The sequence below is a fragment of the Quercus suber genome, unplaced genomic scaffold (genome assembly GCF_002906115.3).
Source record: "Quercus suber isolate HL8 unplaced genomic scaffold, Cork oak 2.0 scaffold_291, whole genome shotgun sequence".
Lineage (NCBI taxonomy): Eukaryota > Viridiplantae > Streptophyta > Magnoliopsida > Fagales > Fagaceae > Quercus > Quercus suber.
The window spans coordinates 94,692-108,796 of NW_027069747.1; the positions used below are offsets into that span (position 1 = coordinate 94,692).

The window sequence follows — 14,105 nt, forward strand, 5'->3', positions numbered from 1 at the left end:
TTTGGACATTTTACGGGCATATGAATTCATAATTCATTTACGAGTTTTATTTTTCAAATGGATACATTATTTTTATTATTATTATTATTATTTTTTTAACACTGAATTCAGTTTATTTTGTTCTAAGCATAGCTAAATCTCAGAATTTATGTTATGTCATTGTTCTTTGTTTTACACCTAATTTGACGAAATGGTTTTCTTAGAACAGAAAGAATGAACAAAGTCACTCTCTATGACTATGATCAGCGCAAGATGCTTCTTCTTTTTCTCTCTCTCTCATTCCTTTTTTCGTTGTTTGTGAGATTCTATCTTTGGCAGCACATCGCTGGTTTCATGCCATGATACATGAGAAAACATATTTTCCTTTTATGACATTGCACACTTAGTGTGTATTTGGGTGGAGATTAAAAAATAAAATTATTTTACTATTTAACTTATTTTTGCTTCTATTCATGAGTTCCCCTGCATTTTTTAGTACTATTCATGAGCCTCATTGTACTATTTTAATTAACTTTTACATTTATTTACAATACTTTTAGCAAAATAAGTGGTATCCAAACACACCTTTAGTATGCTTCACATCGCATATGTAAAAATTATTATGCACCTTTAGCGTAATAATCACTTTACAAGTACAAAATTCTTGTGAGTTAGAGAAAAGAGTCATGGCTCAAGTCTTTAAAAGTAAGTTTTGCATACACATGACAAAAGAAAAGAAGATGATATATATGATAGGTTGTAATTGCTACCTTCTTTGCAGCTTTATTGAAATGTATTGCTTACTAGAATAAAGTTCCTTACACAGAACAAAACTCTGGGAACAGCACAAACCACTATATAAAAGACAACATATATATATATATATATATATGTCTATTATGGATAAATCTGCTTGTATGTAGTAACATACATGCATTGATGCATGAACTGTCCTGAATTACAATTCATAGGGACCAATTATACATAATTTGGGACACAACTAGTAGATAAAGCGAAACCCAATCATTTCTTAGTAAATTCCTTCAACTTTTGCCACCAGTACTGTCATTAATCACAGGCTGCAGCTGCTTTGATTTCTCACCATCCTTTTCCAAATCCACTTTTTCTGGTTCTCCTACAACTCCCCACTTTCTGTACTTAAAGTAGATCACAAGTTGAAGGAAGCCTAAGGGACTACCAAGCAGATTTGGAGCCTGCCCAAGTTTAGAAATTCAAGTTAGAAAATCCTAGGTCTAATGTAAGTTTTATGAGCTCTAGAAGTTGTTGTTTCAACAATAAAGAAACTAGATGAGTTTAATTATGAGACAAACCGCAAGAAATAGCTCGTGGCTCACTAGTCCATAAGCCAGCCAAAATGAACTTGCTAGGAATGAGAACAAGGATAAGTAGAATGGCATGAATTCCACGCTCTTCGTAGCTATCACTTGCTTCTGCAATAGAATAAAGTTATATGCTGATAGTAACAACATATTTTGTCTAGTAATGAAAAAATTAATTAACAAAAGATATATATGAACTTAGAATAAAGTAGCATGCGTATCTGTAATATCATTTGCGGATTTGAAATATTAATAAAAAAATGTTAATTTGCTAATTTTACTAACATGAAAATAAATATAATCAGTGTCACATTAGTAATATAAGAAAAAAAATTTCTTAATTATTTTTTTGTTTGGTGTTTTAAAAAAGATAATACATCAATTTGTAAAGTTCATATAATAAAATCTGTAGCGTCATTCAAAAAGTTCCATGTTGTACACTTTGCTAGGTTGCTCCAAAGAACACTTTCATCAGATCAGATTAAGTGATACGATGACTCACCATAACCACCAGTGGAGAACCATACATTGCTGCAGCAACCAGCAGCCCTACACTCCCAGTAAATATCTTTCGATGACGGTGATCATGGAAAACAAAAGCTGAGATAACTATGGTGATGCAGATGACCACAATACCAGGTGTCAATATCATAGCTGCCTTCTTCTGCACCCCATGGTTTTCAAACATCAAGATCAATATTAATCTACACCTAAATGTATAAATGTATATGCATGTATGCACTATTTTAATATAGCAACATGGAGAACCTATATATGTTTGCCACAAAATATATACAACTTGCATGAAATTAGAAATAAGGCACCCTGTTCAACATGCATACATGCTCAACTGAATACAAATGAAGAACTTGGCTAATACCTCTCAGCATATGTATGCGTAAGAATAATGACAATAATAATGGAGTATACAACAGTACTATATATGTACATAACAAATTTTATAACATGTTGGAGGTTGCATATTTTGATTAGATAATAATTAGTGACAATGCGTACATCAATCACAACTTGATATCTTAGCAACTGAGCAAAATATTGTAAAATTTGTTGAGTTATTAAAAATTATGAATAATATAACAAGTATACAGACAGAAATTTGCTATTAGAGATGAAGTGTGGAACTTGCCTTATTTTTAGCAGGAGCGTACCAGAAATAGATGGCAATGTAGGAGAACTCAAGAAGAATCCCTATACCATTGGTGGAAACTACAGTGAAATTTTCCCACCTATTGCTTACGACTGGCAATCCATACCAAGTATAAAGGAGACAGTTAAATAGTGAAATGATGTATGGAACACATGAAAACTCCTCTGTGCTTTTCTTCTTTATGACTCTTGCAAAAGTTAATCTGGAAACATAGAGAAACCCAAAATAGAAATATATATATATATATATAAGTTAAATGTTCGATCAAGTGGTTCAAATCTATCAAGTATTGCTAATTGGAATTGAATAAGAAGAACAGCATGTCGAAAATATTACATGGGCACAGTATAAAGTAACAAAGAAGTAGCATTTCCTGCAAGCAAACAGAAGTCAAGAACGATTAGTAGGTGAACTTTTTGGTCAAAAATACTGATTAAGCTGAGAAAGCAAGAAAAGAAGAAAGTACCCATGACTCCCATTGCCAGGTGCAACTTATCTCCCATGTTTTTTTGCCTTGGAAAGACAATTCTAAGATGAAGAAATGGTCCCAACAACCAGAGTCTATAAGCAAGTACCTAAGAATGCTGTGTTAATTTTAGACACCGGGAGGGGATATATATATGGGGAGACTGGTGAACAGGGAACAATAGAATATGTTTAAGGGGTATAAACCATACAAATCACACCCAAAAAAAAAAAAAATCAAAAAATTTATTTATTAAATTGTTAAAGGGGCGCTAATCACGTCAGTTTATAAATATTTTGTAATAAAATTAACTGTACTTTCAGCATTTTTCTAGAGAAAGAGAAAAGTTTGACAAAAAATTTGATGAAAATTTTCACACCAAGTTGGTATAGCAAATTGTTAGTAATAGGTCAAAAAATAGTTATAAAAATAAGAATTAATAAAAATAAAAGGTTGCTAATTCAACTGTTATAATTTTTATTTTTATTTTTATTTTTAATTTTTTTTTGTCTATAACATTACTCTTGTAAAAATTGAAAGGAAAAAGAAATGTTGTGTACGTCATTGTAAACTCGTGGATGTCATGTGGGGCTTTTGTTTAAATTTGTTTCAATTGAAAGCTACCTGTACACTCTGGTTAGTTTTTGGCATAGAATTAGAGAAACCGCACGTTGGCAATTGCTACTTGTTTTGGTTCTCTAGTGCAAGTGTCAAGATTTCCCCTATTGACAATTATAATATTTAAGGTGTTATTTGGTAATACGTAATATGTGATACATTTGGTTTAAGGTGTTATTTGGTAATACGTAATATGTGATACATTTGGCATTAGGAGGTGCTTTCTGCTTTTTCGTTTCGAAAGCATAAGAATATTTGACAATAATTTTTTAAAATGCATTACAAAGAGAATTATTAATGCAGCTTTCATTAGAGAGTAGGACTTAATTAGCAACCCGCAGAGTCGGTGTACGGCGCAGTTTTATAGTTTTCAAACTCTACGTCATTGTAAACTCGTGGACGTAAGCAACTTGTTCTTAATGTCGGGCTTTTGTTTAAATTTGTTTCAATTGAAAGCTACCTGTAAACTCTGGTTAGTTTTTGGCATAGAATTAGTTTTTGGCATAGAATTAGAGAAACCGCACATTGGCAATTGCTACTTGTTTTGGTTCTTTGTGTCATGATTTCTACTAATTGACAGTTATAATATTTAGGGTCTGTTTGAATATAACTTATTTTGTTGAAATTAAAAATTAAAAATTGAAAATACTGTAGTAAAATAATTTTTAAATGTGTAAATAGTGCCGTAGAACTCATTTTTAATAAAAAAGTTGTAATTTATGGGACCCGTAAATAGTGCACACATTGCCAATTGCTACTTGTTTTGGTTCTGTGTGTCAAGATTTCTACTAATTGACAATTATAATATTTAGGATCTGTTTGGATAGAACTTATTTTACTGAAATTGAAAATTAAAAACTGAAAATATTGTAGTAAAATAATTTTTAAATGTGTAAATAGTACTGTAAGACCCATTTTTAATGAAAATGTTGTAATTTATGGGATCCATGAACAGTGCACAGATGCACTGTTTACTGTTGACTTAGTCAAAAAGTGCGGTTGAAGGAAAAAAAAAAAAAAGGAAAAAGAAGAAGAAAGAAAAGGCAACATTGAAAACACAGACTTGAAATAACCTCTATCCAGACACATACTTAAGGTGTTATTTTGGTAATGCGTAATATGTGATACATTTGGTTTAAGGCGTTATTTGGTAATACGTAATATGTGATACATTTGGCATTAGGAAGTGCTATTTGCTTTTTCGTTTCAAAAGCATGAGTATATTTGACAATAATTTTTTAAAATGCATTACAAAGAGAAGTATTGATGCAGCTTTCATTAGAGAGTAGGACTTATTAGCAACCCGTAGAGTCGGTGTACGGCGGTTTTTATAGTTTTCAAACCTTTGTTTTGAGAAAAGAAACAAAGAACATTTCTTAACATGTTAGCAAAATAAGAGTTTTATATTTATTGCTACAAATAAATGAAAGGTCATGCACAGTACAAACTAGCTTGTTACTTTTATTCATTTCAAATTAAGTAAATGGTTTATCTCATCAAATTTGAAGAGCTCAGCCAATATAAGTTTCCATTGGACACATCATTACATACCATTTAAAAGAAATTCCAAGAGGTGCACAATTGATATGTGAACTGCTTTTGGTATTACCCCAGGATGTCACTCATTCGAATATACCATTCGCCCTTCAATTGGGCCAAAACATATTTATTAAAAAAATAATAAAAATAATTTATGAGTACAATACTTTCTTGAAAATAATTTTAAGATCGATAGACATCCTCTTATTGGAATATAGAAAGTTGTTAATCCCAAGCACATATCAAAGACTTTCTTAGAATTACAAGAGAAGAATATTTCAATGGAATCAACATATCTGACTTTACTGTTTTTAGTGGTTTGCGTTTTTGACAAGACAAGGAAATAAAATATATTCCAATTCAGCTCCGAAAGTTTCTTGTATTGCTCATGATTTTGGAGGAATTAAATCCAATGAAAGCACATCTTTGAGAAGTCTATATTCGGAAAATATGTTTATATCCAAAAGTGAAGGTCCTTTTTACCCCACTAAATAAAACATTTTTTTTCTTAATTTAATGAAGAAAACCATCAACTATGATCCTCCTTTTGGCTGTTTTCCAATGTTTTTAGCCAGTTTTAAAATTCTAATATTCTATACCCTCCACCCAGCATTTGGTTTCTGATTCTTTATTGTCTTATGGTTTTAGTACTTGAATGGTCTTTTAACTAGACTTTGGGAATCGATTTTTATAATTTTAACATGTTTTCTCTATCATCTGTAGGTCGTGCTACTTGGATCACACCTTTGATCAGAAACCATTTTTTCCACCCCAACACCAGCAACCCACGCGGCCCCCCAAAATTATCATGCATCTCTATCATCTTGAGGTGGAGATTTTTAGACCACTTTTCTTATTACAACCTCCACATGTATGACATGCATTGTACTCAGATATTTGCACAAACCTCATATATTTGTGCAAATTTAATCTTCATTGTAACCTATCATCTGAGCTTCATTTAATCTAGTCCAAACTGGTTCACTCTACCTCCTATTTAGTTACGTACGTTTCCAACAAAATCTCACATTCTATTCAAACTCAAATTATCCTCAAGTTTCTACTTTGAGCTTAAGGAAGAATGTAAGTTAAATATAAAATTGTCCAATCATAGGCAATGCCTAAATTTGCTATATAAGTCTAATTTCAAGTTCATTGTATTTACTTATATGTATTTGAAGTGCATATCAATTCAGATTGCTCTCAGTTAATAATGGTGTTCCTGGTATCAATTTGTTGTGAGAAAAGACCTCTAAAGAGAACAAATTTGTTGTGAGAAAAGACCTCTCCCACACAAGATTGATTGTGAAATTAATATTGGTGGGGTTTGGATTCCGCGTTTCAACAAACGCGTTTTCCTCAAAAAAAAAAAAAAAAATTTTTTTTTGGCCTCATTTTTTGACTTTGGGAGACAAAAAATCTGTGCATGAACCGTGTGTGCACTGTTTACGCATTGTTCATGCATTGTTTATATAATAAAAAAATATTAAAAATGGGTCTTACGGCACTATTTACACATTTAAAAATTATTTTGCTACAGTGTTTTCAGTTTCAGTTTTCAATTTCAGCAACAATAAGTTCAATCCAAACACACCCATTATTGTCTTTAATTAGAAACATCTCACAAATAAATAATATAAATAAAGAAAACCTTATAGAAAAATAGGCACAAAAACACAAAAGAAAATACCAAAATTTTACGCGATTTAATTTGGCAATAACCTACGTCTATGAGTAGCATGAGATGAATTCACTAAATCAATGAGAGATTACAAACTCTTACATACTCAAGGGAGGACTTACAAATAACAAAGTTTCTCTAAGGCTCTCTTAAACTAATTCTATGTTCTCTCTCTATGTGGGAGAATCTTTGGGCATAAGCCACCAAACTTTAATACCTACCCTTTTTTGGACAAGGAGTACATCTCCTTAGTGCACAACAAATACATTCATTCTTAAACAAGGATAACCATTCTTGTCTAACAATAAATAAACTTACCCTTCACCTTAAAAAAAGAAAAAGAAAAGTTAAACCAAGTCGAATTAAAATTTTAAACCAATTTCTGACAGCATGGTAATATCCTCACCTTTTTTTTAGAAGGATAATTACCTTACTTAAAAAATTTAAAAGAAGGTCAGGTTATCACCTGGTTAAATTTGGATGGTGGAGTCAATAACGGCCCAATTATTGGTCTGGACAATTCATCACATGTTAATTGCTCAGATTGTGGACTATTTATCAGGTGGGCAAGACTTAGGTACAGTACTTAGGTGCTGTTCCTTACGTTTCATTTTTAAAATTTTGCGATATGGATTTTTCTTTATGGGATGAAAATGTATTTTTTAGTTAAGGAACCATATGGCAGAATCTTAAAAGAGGAACCTAAGGAATGTCGCTTAGGGTATTGAACCTAAGTTTTGTCCTTATCAGGTGGTGGTCCAAATTTATGCAAATCCCGTAACCTAGAAAACTGATTGGTTATAGAAGTAATATTCTCGATGTTTATAAGCAAATGACATGTGAGTTTGAAGAATATATTCCCAGCTAAAGAAAATACCGAGTGCATTTTGTTGGTGATATGAAGCATAGAATTACTTTTTTGTGGATGTTTGAACTTTGCAATTGATAAAACGCATATGTTTCCATGAGCTTAACTAGAAACTTGAAATTCAAAGAATTGTTGAACAATTAACATAGCCTTCAACATGGTTATATGAATATCAGAAAATTCTCGACATTTTGATGATTGGTCACAATCAACCCTAAAACAAGACAACCTGCAAGCATGATCCACCTTGTCTTTTTGGATGAGTTGTGTTTCTCATATTATTTCCAATAATTCAAAATTTTTGACAAAAGGGAAAATTCTAGGGGTGTAAATTAATTCTATATATATCAGAGGTGTCCTAGTGGTGGACGACAAGAAAAAGTGGACTTCAATGAGCCCAAATATTTTTTGACATTATACTATAGTTTCTGTTAATCTTAATGAAATAAGCACACTAAAGAAGATTATCCTATATACCACTTTTATTCATTGTGATGGCATACGTATGCATTGCTTATGGCTAGTGTTCACCCACCCCCCCAACACACACACACACAAATTTTCATTGCGAGAAAAGCTCTATAAAAGTATGTTCATGAATCTTATATAATCAAAAATTTTAAAGACTCTGTTTAGAATATTAAGTCTATAGTGTTAGGTTAACAAACCATGAGCAAATGTATCCTTAAATTAGTGACTTGTGATGTGTTTGTAGTACATTTTGAAGACTAAGACATGTTTCAAGTTCTATTAAGAAAGATTTGATAGAAAAGGATTCTCGACACACATTCTCCACACATGATTGAGACTTATTATTCATGCTCATCAACCAAGATTTAGGTTGACAGAATCCTAATTCAGCTCAATTGGCCATCATGCATCTAGTGTTTCATGGATTTCAAGCCAAGGTATAAATAAAGGAGATTTAGTGTGTGTTTGGATTGAAATGAAAAATTAAAATTATTTCTCTATTTAGCTTATTTTTGTTATTATTATATGCATTGCTTATGGCTAGTGTTCACCCACCCCCCCAACACACACACACACAAATTTTCATTGCGAGAAAAGCTCTATAAAAGTATGTTCATGAATCTTATATAATCAAAAATTTTAAAGACTCTGTTTAGAATATTAAGTCTATAGTGTTAGGTTAACAAACCATGAGCAAATGTATCCTTAAATTAGTGACTTGTGATGTGTTTGTAGTACATTTTGAAGACTAAGACATGTTTCAAGTTCTATTAAGAAAGATTTGATAGAAAAGGATTCTCGACACACATTCTCCACACATGATTGAGACTTATTATTCATGCTCATCAACCAAGATTTAGGTTGACAGAATCCTAATTCAGCTCAATTGGCCATCATGCATCTAGTGTTTCATGGATTTCAAGCCAAGGTATAAATAAAGGAGATTTAGTGTGTGTTTGGATTGAAATGAAAAATTAAAATTATTTCTCTATTTAGCTTATTTTTGTTATTATTCATGAGCTCCACTACACTTTTTGGCACAATTCATGAGTCTCACTATACTATTTCAACTAATTTTTACCTTTATCTATAGTACTTTCAGTAATAATTTTTCAAATTCAGTAAAATAAGTGGTATCCAAGTATATCCTTAAAGCACGTTTTTTGAGACTTTTAAAGAGCCATGTACTCTACACCCAGGATTAGATTTAACCAAGCTCTCTTAAAGCATCAACAGGAGTTCAAAGTGAAGATTTCTAAAGATACAACGACCCAGTTAAAGTTGCTGTATCCAACATACATTGAAGCTTCTAGAGTGAATTTTCTAGTGAGTTTTTGAAGTTGTGAACTAGTGTTCACATTTGACAGAGTCCACATATAAAAGAGTCCAATATATGACTTCTATAATGTTGGAGTATATGTGTTTCAAACTCTTAAACTATGCTTGTATCCCACATTGGTTAGAGATGAGTTATCATATATGTTTATAAACCATTGCATCACTCAAGTGATAGCTTGAAAGATAATGGGCTAAGGGTTGGAGTTAGGCTTTGGTTGGACTTAAGATTGTCTCTATCTCTCTTGGGCCTCATTCCTTCTCCCTTTCTTTTGCTTTTAGCCCATTTTGGTTCTGCCAGTTGGGCATTAAACAGCAGCTCGTCGAGGCACTTAATGTGCTACCCATTGGCATGCACAGTAACTGTTGGTGCAGTCCATCAACCCTTACATTAGTTAGCTTATAAACCCTACAACTCACACTATTCAATACTCATATTTTTTCTCATCTTCTTTAGCTGTATCTCTCTGTTTTTGCTGCACAGGAATTTCAGCTTCAATTTTTTTTTTTTAAGGAAATGAAAGGCAAGTAAGGTTGCTTCCAGTTCTTCTTGCTTGAGTGTGTAATCAACTTGAAGAAATTACTATAGTCTAATCTTGGGGGGTTGTTCGGCCAAGAGAGCCATTCACACTGAGTTCTACTTTGGGTGGCACGAATCAACCTTTAAAGACAACGCATTTTGCGTGATTCTATAGTTTGTGAGATCTTTCTAACTTTATCTATTTATTTTTGTCATTGCTAATTTTTTAGGATTTTTATTGTTGAATCAAAACTTGTGTATTTAGCCATATTTTCCAACAATTTTAAAGGTTGATATTTGTGTTTTAAAAATGAAGAAACAAGTCGTTGATTCTCTTAAGGTCATTTCGGAAATTACAAAGCTTGAGGCTTTTCATGAAAATAATTTTAAACGTTGGAAAGAAAGGGTTTTGCCCATCTTGGAATTTACCGAAATTGACCAGGTTCTTTATGAGCCTAAACTCAAAGAAGATCCTAAAAATATAGCAAAGTGAGAAAAAACAAATAAATTGTGTGTTCATATTATTAAGTATGGTTTTCTAACAAGTTGTTTAATAATTATTGTCATTTTACTTGTGCTAAAGATTTATGGGATGAACTTAATGGTCGTTATGGGTTTGAGGATGAGGGCGCTAAAAAGTTTGATAAAGCTAAATTTATGTCTTTTCAAATGGTTGAGGAAAAAAGTGTTTCTAGCAAAATTGAAGATTTTCAAAAATTAGTATCCGACCTAGCTAAAGAGGATAACGTTTTACTCGAGAGGTTTGTGGCTTATGACCTAGTGTTTAAATTGCCGGACTCTTAGAAAGAGTACAAACACCAGTATAGCCACCATAGAATCTATTTGAATCTGCAACAAACTATCATTGATATTCAAATTGAAGAAACAAATAAGATGTCAGAAAAGGTTTCTAGAGTTAAGGAATTTACTTCCAAGGCTAATGTTGTAGAGGGAGGACCCTCTAAATCTCCATAACATAATAAGAAACATGATTTCATGGGAAAAAGAAAATTTCATAATAAAAATGGCCCAAATCCTCAAATCCAAAAGAAAAAGGGTAATTGTTTTATTTGTGGCAAGTTAGGTCATTATGCGGCAACATGTAGGGCGAGGGGTAACTTCAACAACAATAAGAACAACAACAAAAGCTCTACATCAAATAAGGCAAATGTGGTGCAAACTGAAGAGATCATTGCGGCCGTGGTGTGTGAGGCACACTTGATGACAAAAGTAAAGGGATGAGTAGTTGACTCGGCTTGCACAAGACACATTGGTGCATTCAAAGAGGAGTTTATTTCCTACACTCCTATGGCGAAAGGCACCGAATGTGTCTATGTTGGGGACAATAGGTTCGTGCCGGTGAGTGGTAAAGGGAAGATACTTTTGAAGCTAACTTTCGGTAAAACTCTTTCACTCAATAATGTCCTCCATGTGCCTTACTTTCGACACAATCTCATTTCGGTACATTTGCTTGGTAAGGCCAGTATTAAAGTTTTATTTGATGGTGGCATAGTTACTTTAACTAAGAATGAAGTCTTTGTTGGTAAGGGCTATGATGATGAAGGTCTCTTTGTACTTAATGTTGATCAAGTTATCAATGAAAAAGGTTCATCTTCTAGTGCTTACTTAGTTGATTCCATTGATGTTTGGCATGGTAGACTTGGACATGTTAATCTTGGCTATATAAAGAAAATGAAAGAATGTGGAATTATTAACTCACTAAGTGAAGCTAATATGGACAAATGTGAAATTGATTCTATATATCACTTTTGATGACAAGAAATCTATAGCATGAACTATTGCAAGCATAACCAATAAACACACAATCACATGTTCTAGAACCAAGCTTTCTCCTTTTGCTAGGTAGTATGACCTTAGCCAAGCACGTCCATACTTTGAGATATTCCAAGTTAGGCTTACGCCCTTCCCAAAGTTCATAAGGAGTTTTACCGGTTTTCTTTTGAGGTACCTTATTTTGAATATGGCAAGCCGAAAGGATGGCCTCCCCTACATGTTGGAAGATACCCAGAACTAACAAGCATAGCATTTATCATCTCTTTAAGAGTTCTATTTTTCCTTTTGGCTACTCCATTAGATTCCAGTGAATAAGGTGGAGTTATCTCATGTCTTATGTCATTTTGTTTACAAAATTCCTTAAAAGGATTAGATTTATATTCACCACATCTATCGGTTCTAAGTCTTTTAATCCTTTTATTCTTTTGGTTCTCAACTTCACTTTTATACTTTATAAACATCTCCAAAGCTTCATCCTTGGTTCTTAGTAAATAAAGTTTAGTGAATCTAGAGTGGTCATCAACAAAGATCACATAAAATCCTTTACCACCTCTAGTCATGGTGTGTTTTAAGTCACCCAAGTCATATTACCAATCCAAGAAGCTAGTTTCTCTTGTTATAGATTTACAAGTTTCTTGGTGATTTTACTTTGGCACANAATTTGCTATCTTCTTATTAAAAAAAATTAAACTAAAAGAAGTAGATAACTTCTCATTTTTTCTTAAATTATTAAAGCAATAAGTTTTTTAAATTATTGGTCTTACGATATTAAGTTTCTTTCTTCTCTTTTTTAATTCAATACTTGATAGTTATAATGGGAGATGAAGACTTAAACCGTCGATAATACCGATTAAACTACAAAACTCTTGGATAATACGTTTCAAACCAATAATAGAAACAAAAAGAATGGGAGGGTCCAACATGATAAATTTCATGGTGCAATACACCACTTTGGAAATATAATTTTTGGGATAAACTTAAATTAGAATGATTGATATATTCTCCTTTTTGATTGGGCTAATGCATTGTGCACATTTTTTTGTTTTTTTTTGTTTTTTTGCTGAACGCTTTGTGCACATTTAATGGGATAGGTTTCGTGATATGTTCAGTTCCACTAACTAGCTACAGAGCCAAATCAAATTTGTCACATTGCCTTTCCAATAAATTAATTACAGCCTAATACGCACGAGCTTACTCACAGATTAATTTTCCAAACAAAAGAAAAAGACCCTAATTCAAGTGTTGCTTTCCATAGTGTGTGTGTATATATATATATATGCGCATGCGCTTCACAAAACTCTTTAGTAAAAGGCGAAAGAATATTTCGCTCTGTGCTCGCCGCACAGCTCCGTGCTTCACCAAACTCTGGATGATAAGTCTTTTTCTTTTTCTTCTTTTGGCATATATATCTTACACAGACCTAAGCCACAATTATTAGGATCATATGCACCAATATCTATCCACTTGAAAAGCAGTATCGACTTATTCATTGTGCTGGACTATTGAAAATTTTACCGTACGTACCAATGGAGCATCTTTGAGCCAGTGAACAATTCGATATTTCTTGCGCACCTTGTCTAGAATAATGGATAGCTTGTAGTTTACGATTTTTCTCAAGTTTCTGGGACGCAAAAAAAGGGAAACTTTTTTTTGATGGTGTCCGAAAAAAGAGAGCAACCTATATATATATATATATATATATTTTAGTAGTATCTCAATATTCTATGTTAGGACAAATTTATACTCCGGTTGTGCCAAGTTACAAATTTCAAGTCAAGTTAATCAACCAATTAGTTATAGAATACTTGGTCAAATCGTACACACGCCATATCGCAATAGCCAATAGTAGAAGTAAAAGAGACAAACGATATGGTGATGAAGAGATAAACCAAATGGGGAAAAACTCTTTGAGGTCTTGACCAATAACCCTAAAGAAAAAGAGGTCCACAATAATAGAATAGGAGTTTTACATGTTGGAAAATATGGCTAAATAAATAAGTTTTGATTCAACAATACAAACTCTAAAAAATTAGCAATGACAAAAATAAACAGATAGAGTTAGAAAGATCTCACAAACTATAGAATCACGCAAAATGCGTTGTCTTTAAAGGTTGATTCGTGCCACCCAGAGTAGAACTCGATGCGAATAGCTCTCTTGGCCAAACAACCCCCCAAGATTATACTATAGTATAAGTTGTAGGGTTTATAAACTAACTGATGTGAGGGCTGATGGGCTGCACCAACGGTTATTGTGCATGCCAACGGGCAACACATTAAATGCCTGACGAGCTGCTGTTTAATGCCCAACGGGCAAAACCAAAATGGG

General features: G+C 32.7%; 1 protein-coding gene across 1 annotated transcript; it reads right to left on the reverse strand.

Annotated features, from left to right (window-relative positions):
• Positions 1 to 834: 834 nt before the first annotated feature.
• Positions 835 to 3,092, reverse strand: LOC112011871 (bidirectional sugar transporter SWEET3). The gene is made up of 6 exons (XM_024044210.2): positions 2,954 to 3,092; positions 2,824 to 2,860; positions 2,467 to 2,689; positions 1,822 to 1,983; positions 1,311 to 1,430; positions 835 to 1,193 (listed from the first exon to the last, which is right to left on the reverse strand). The coding sequence occupies exons 1-6, from the start codon at positions 2,988 to 2,990 to the stop codon at positions 1,023 to 1,025; spliced, it is 750 nt and encodes a 249-aa protein (XP_023899978.2). The 5' UTR covers positions 2,991 to 3,092; the 3' UTR covers positions 835 to 1,022.
• Between the last annotated feature and the right edge of the window lie 11,013 nt (positions 3,093 to 14,105).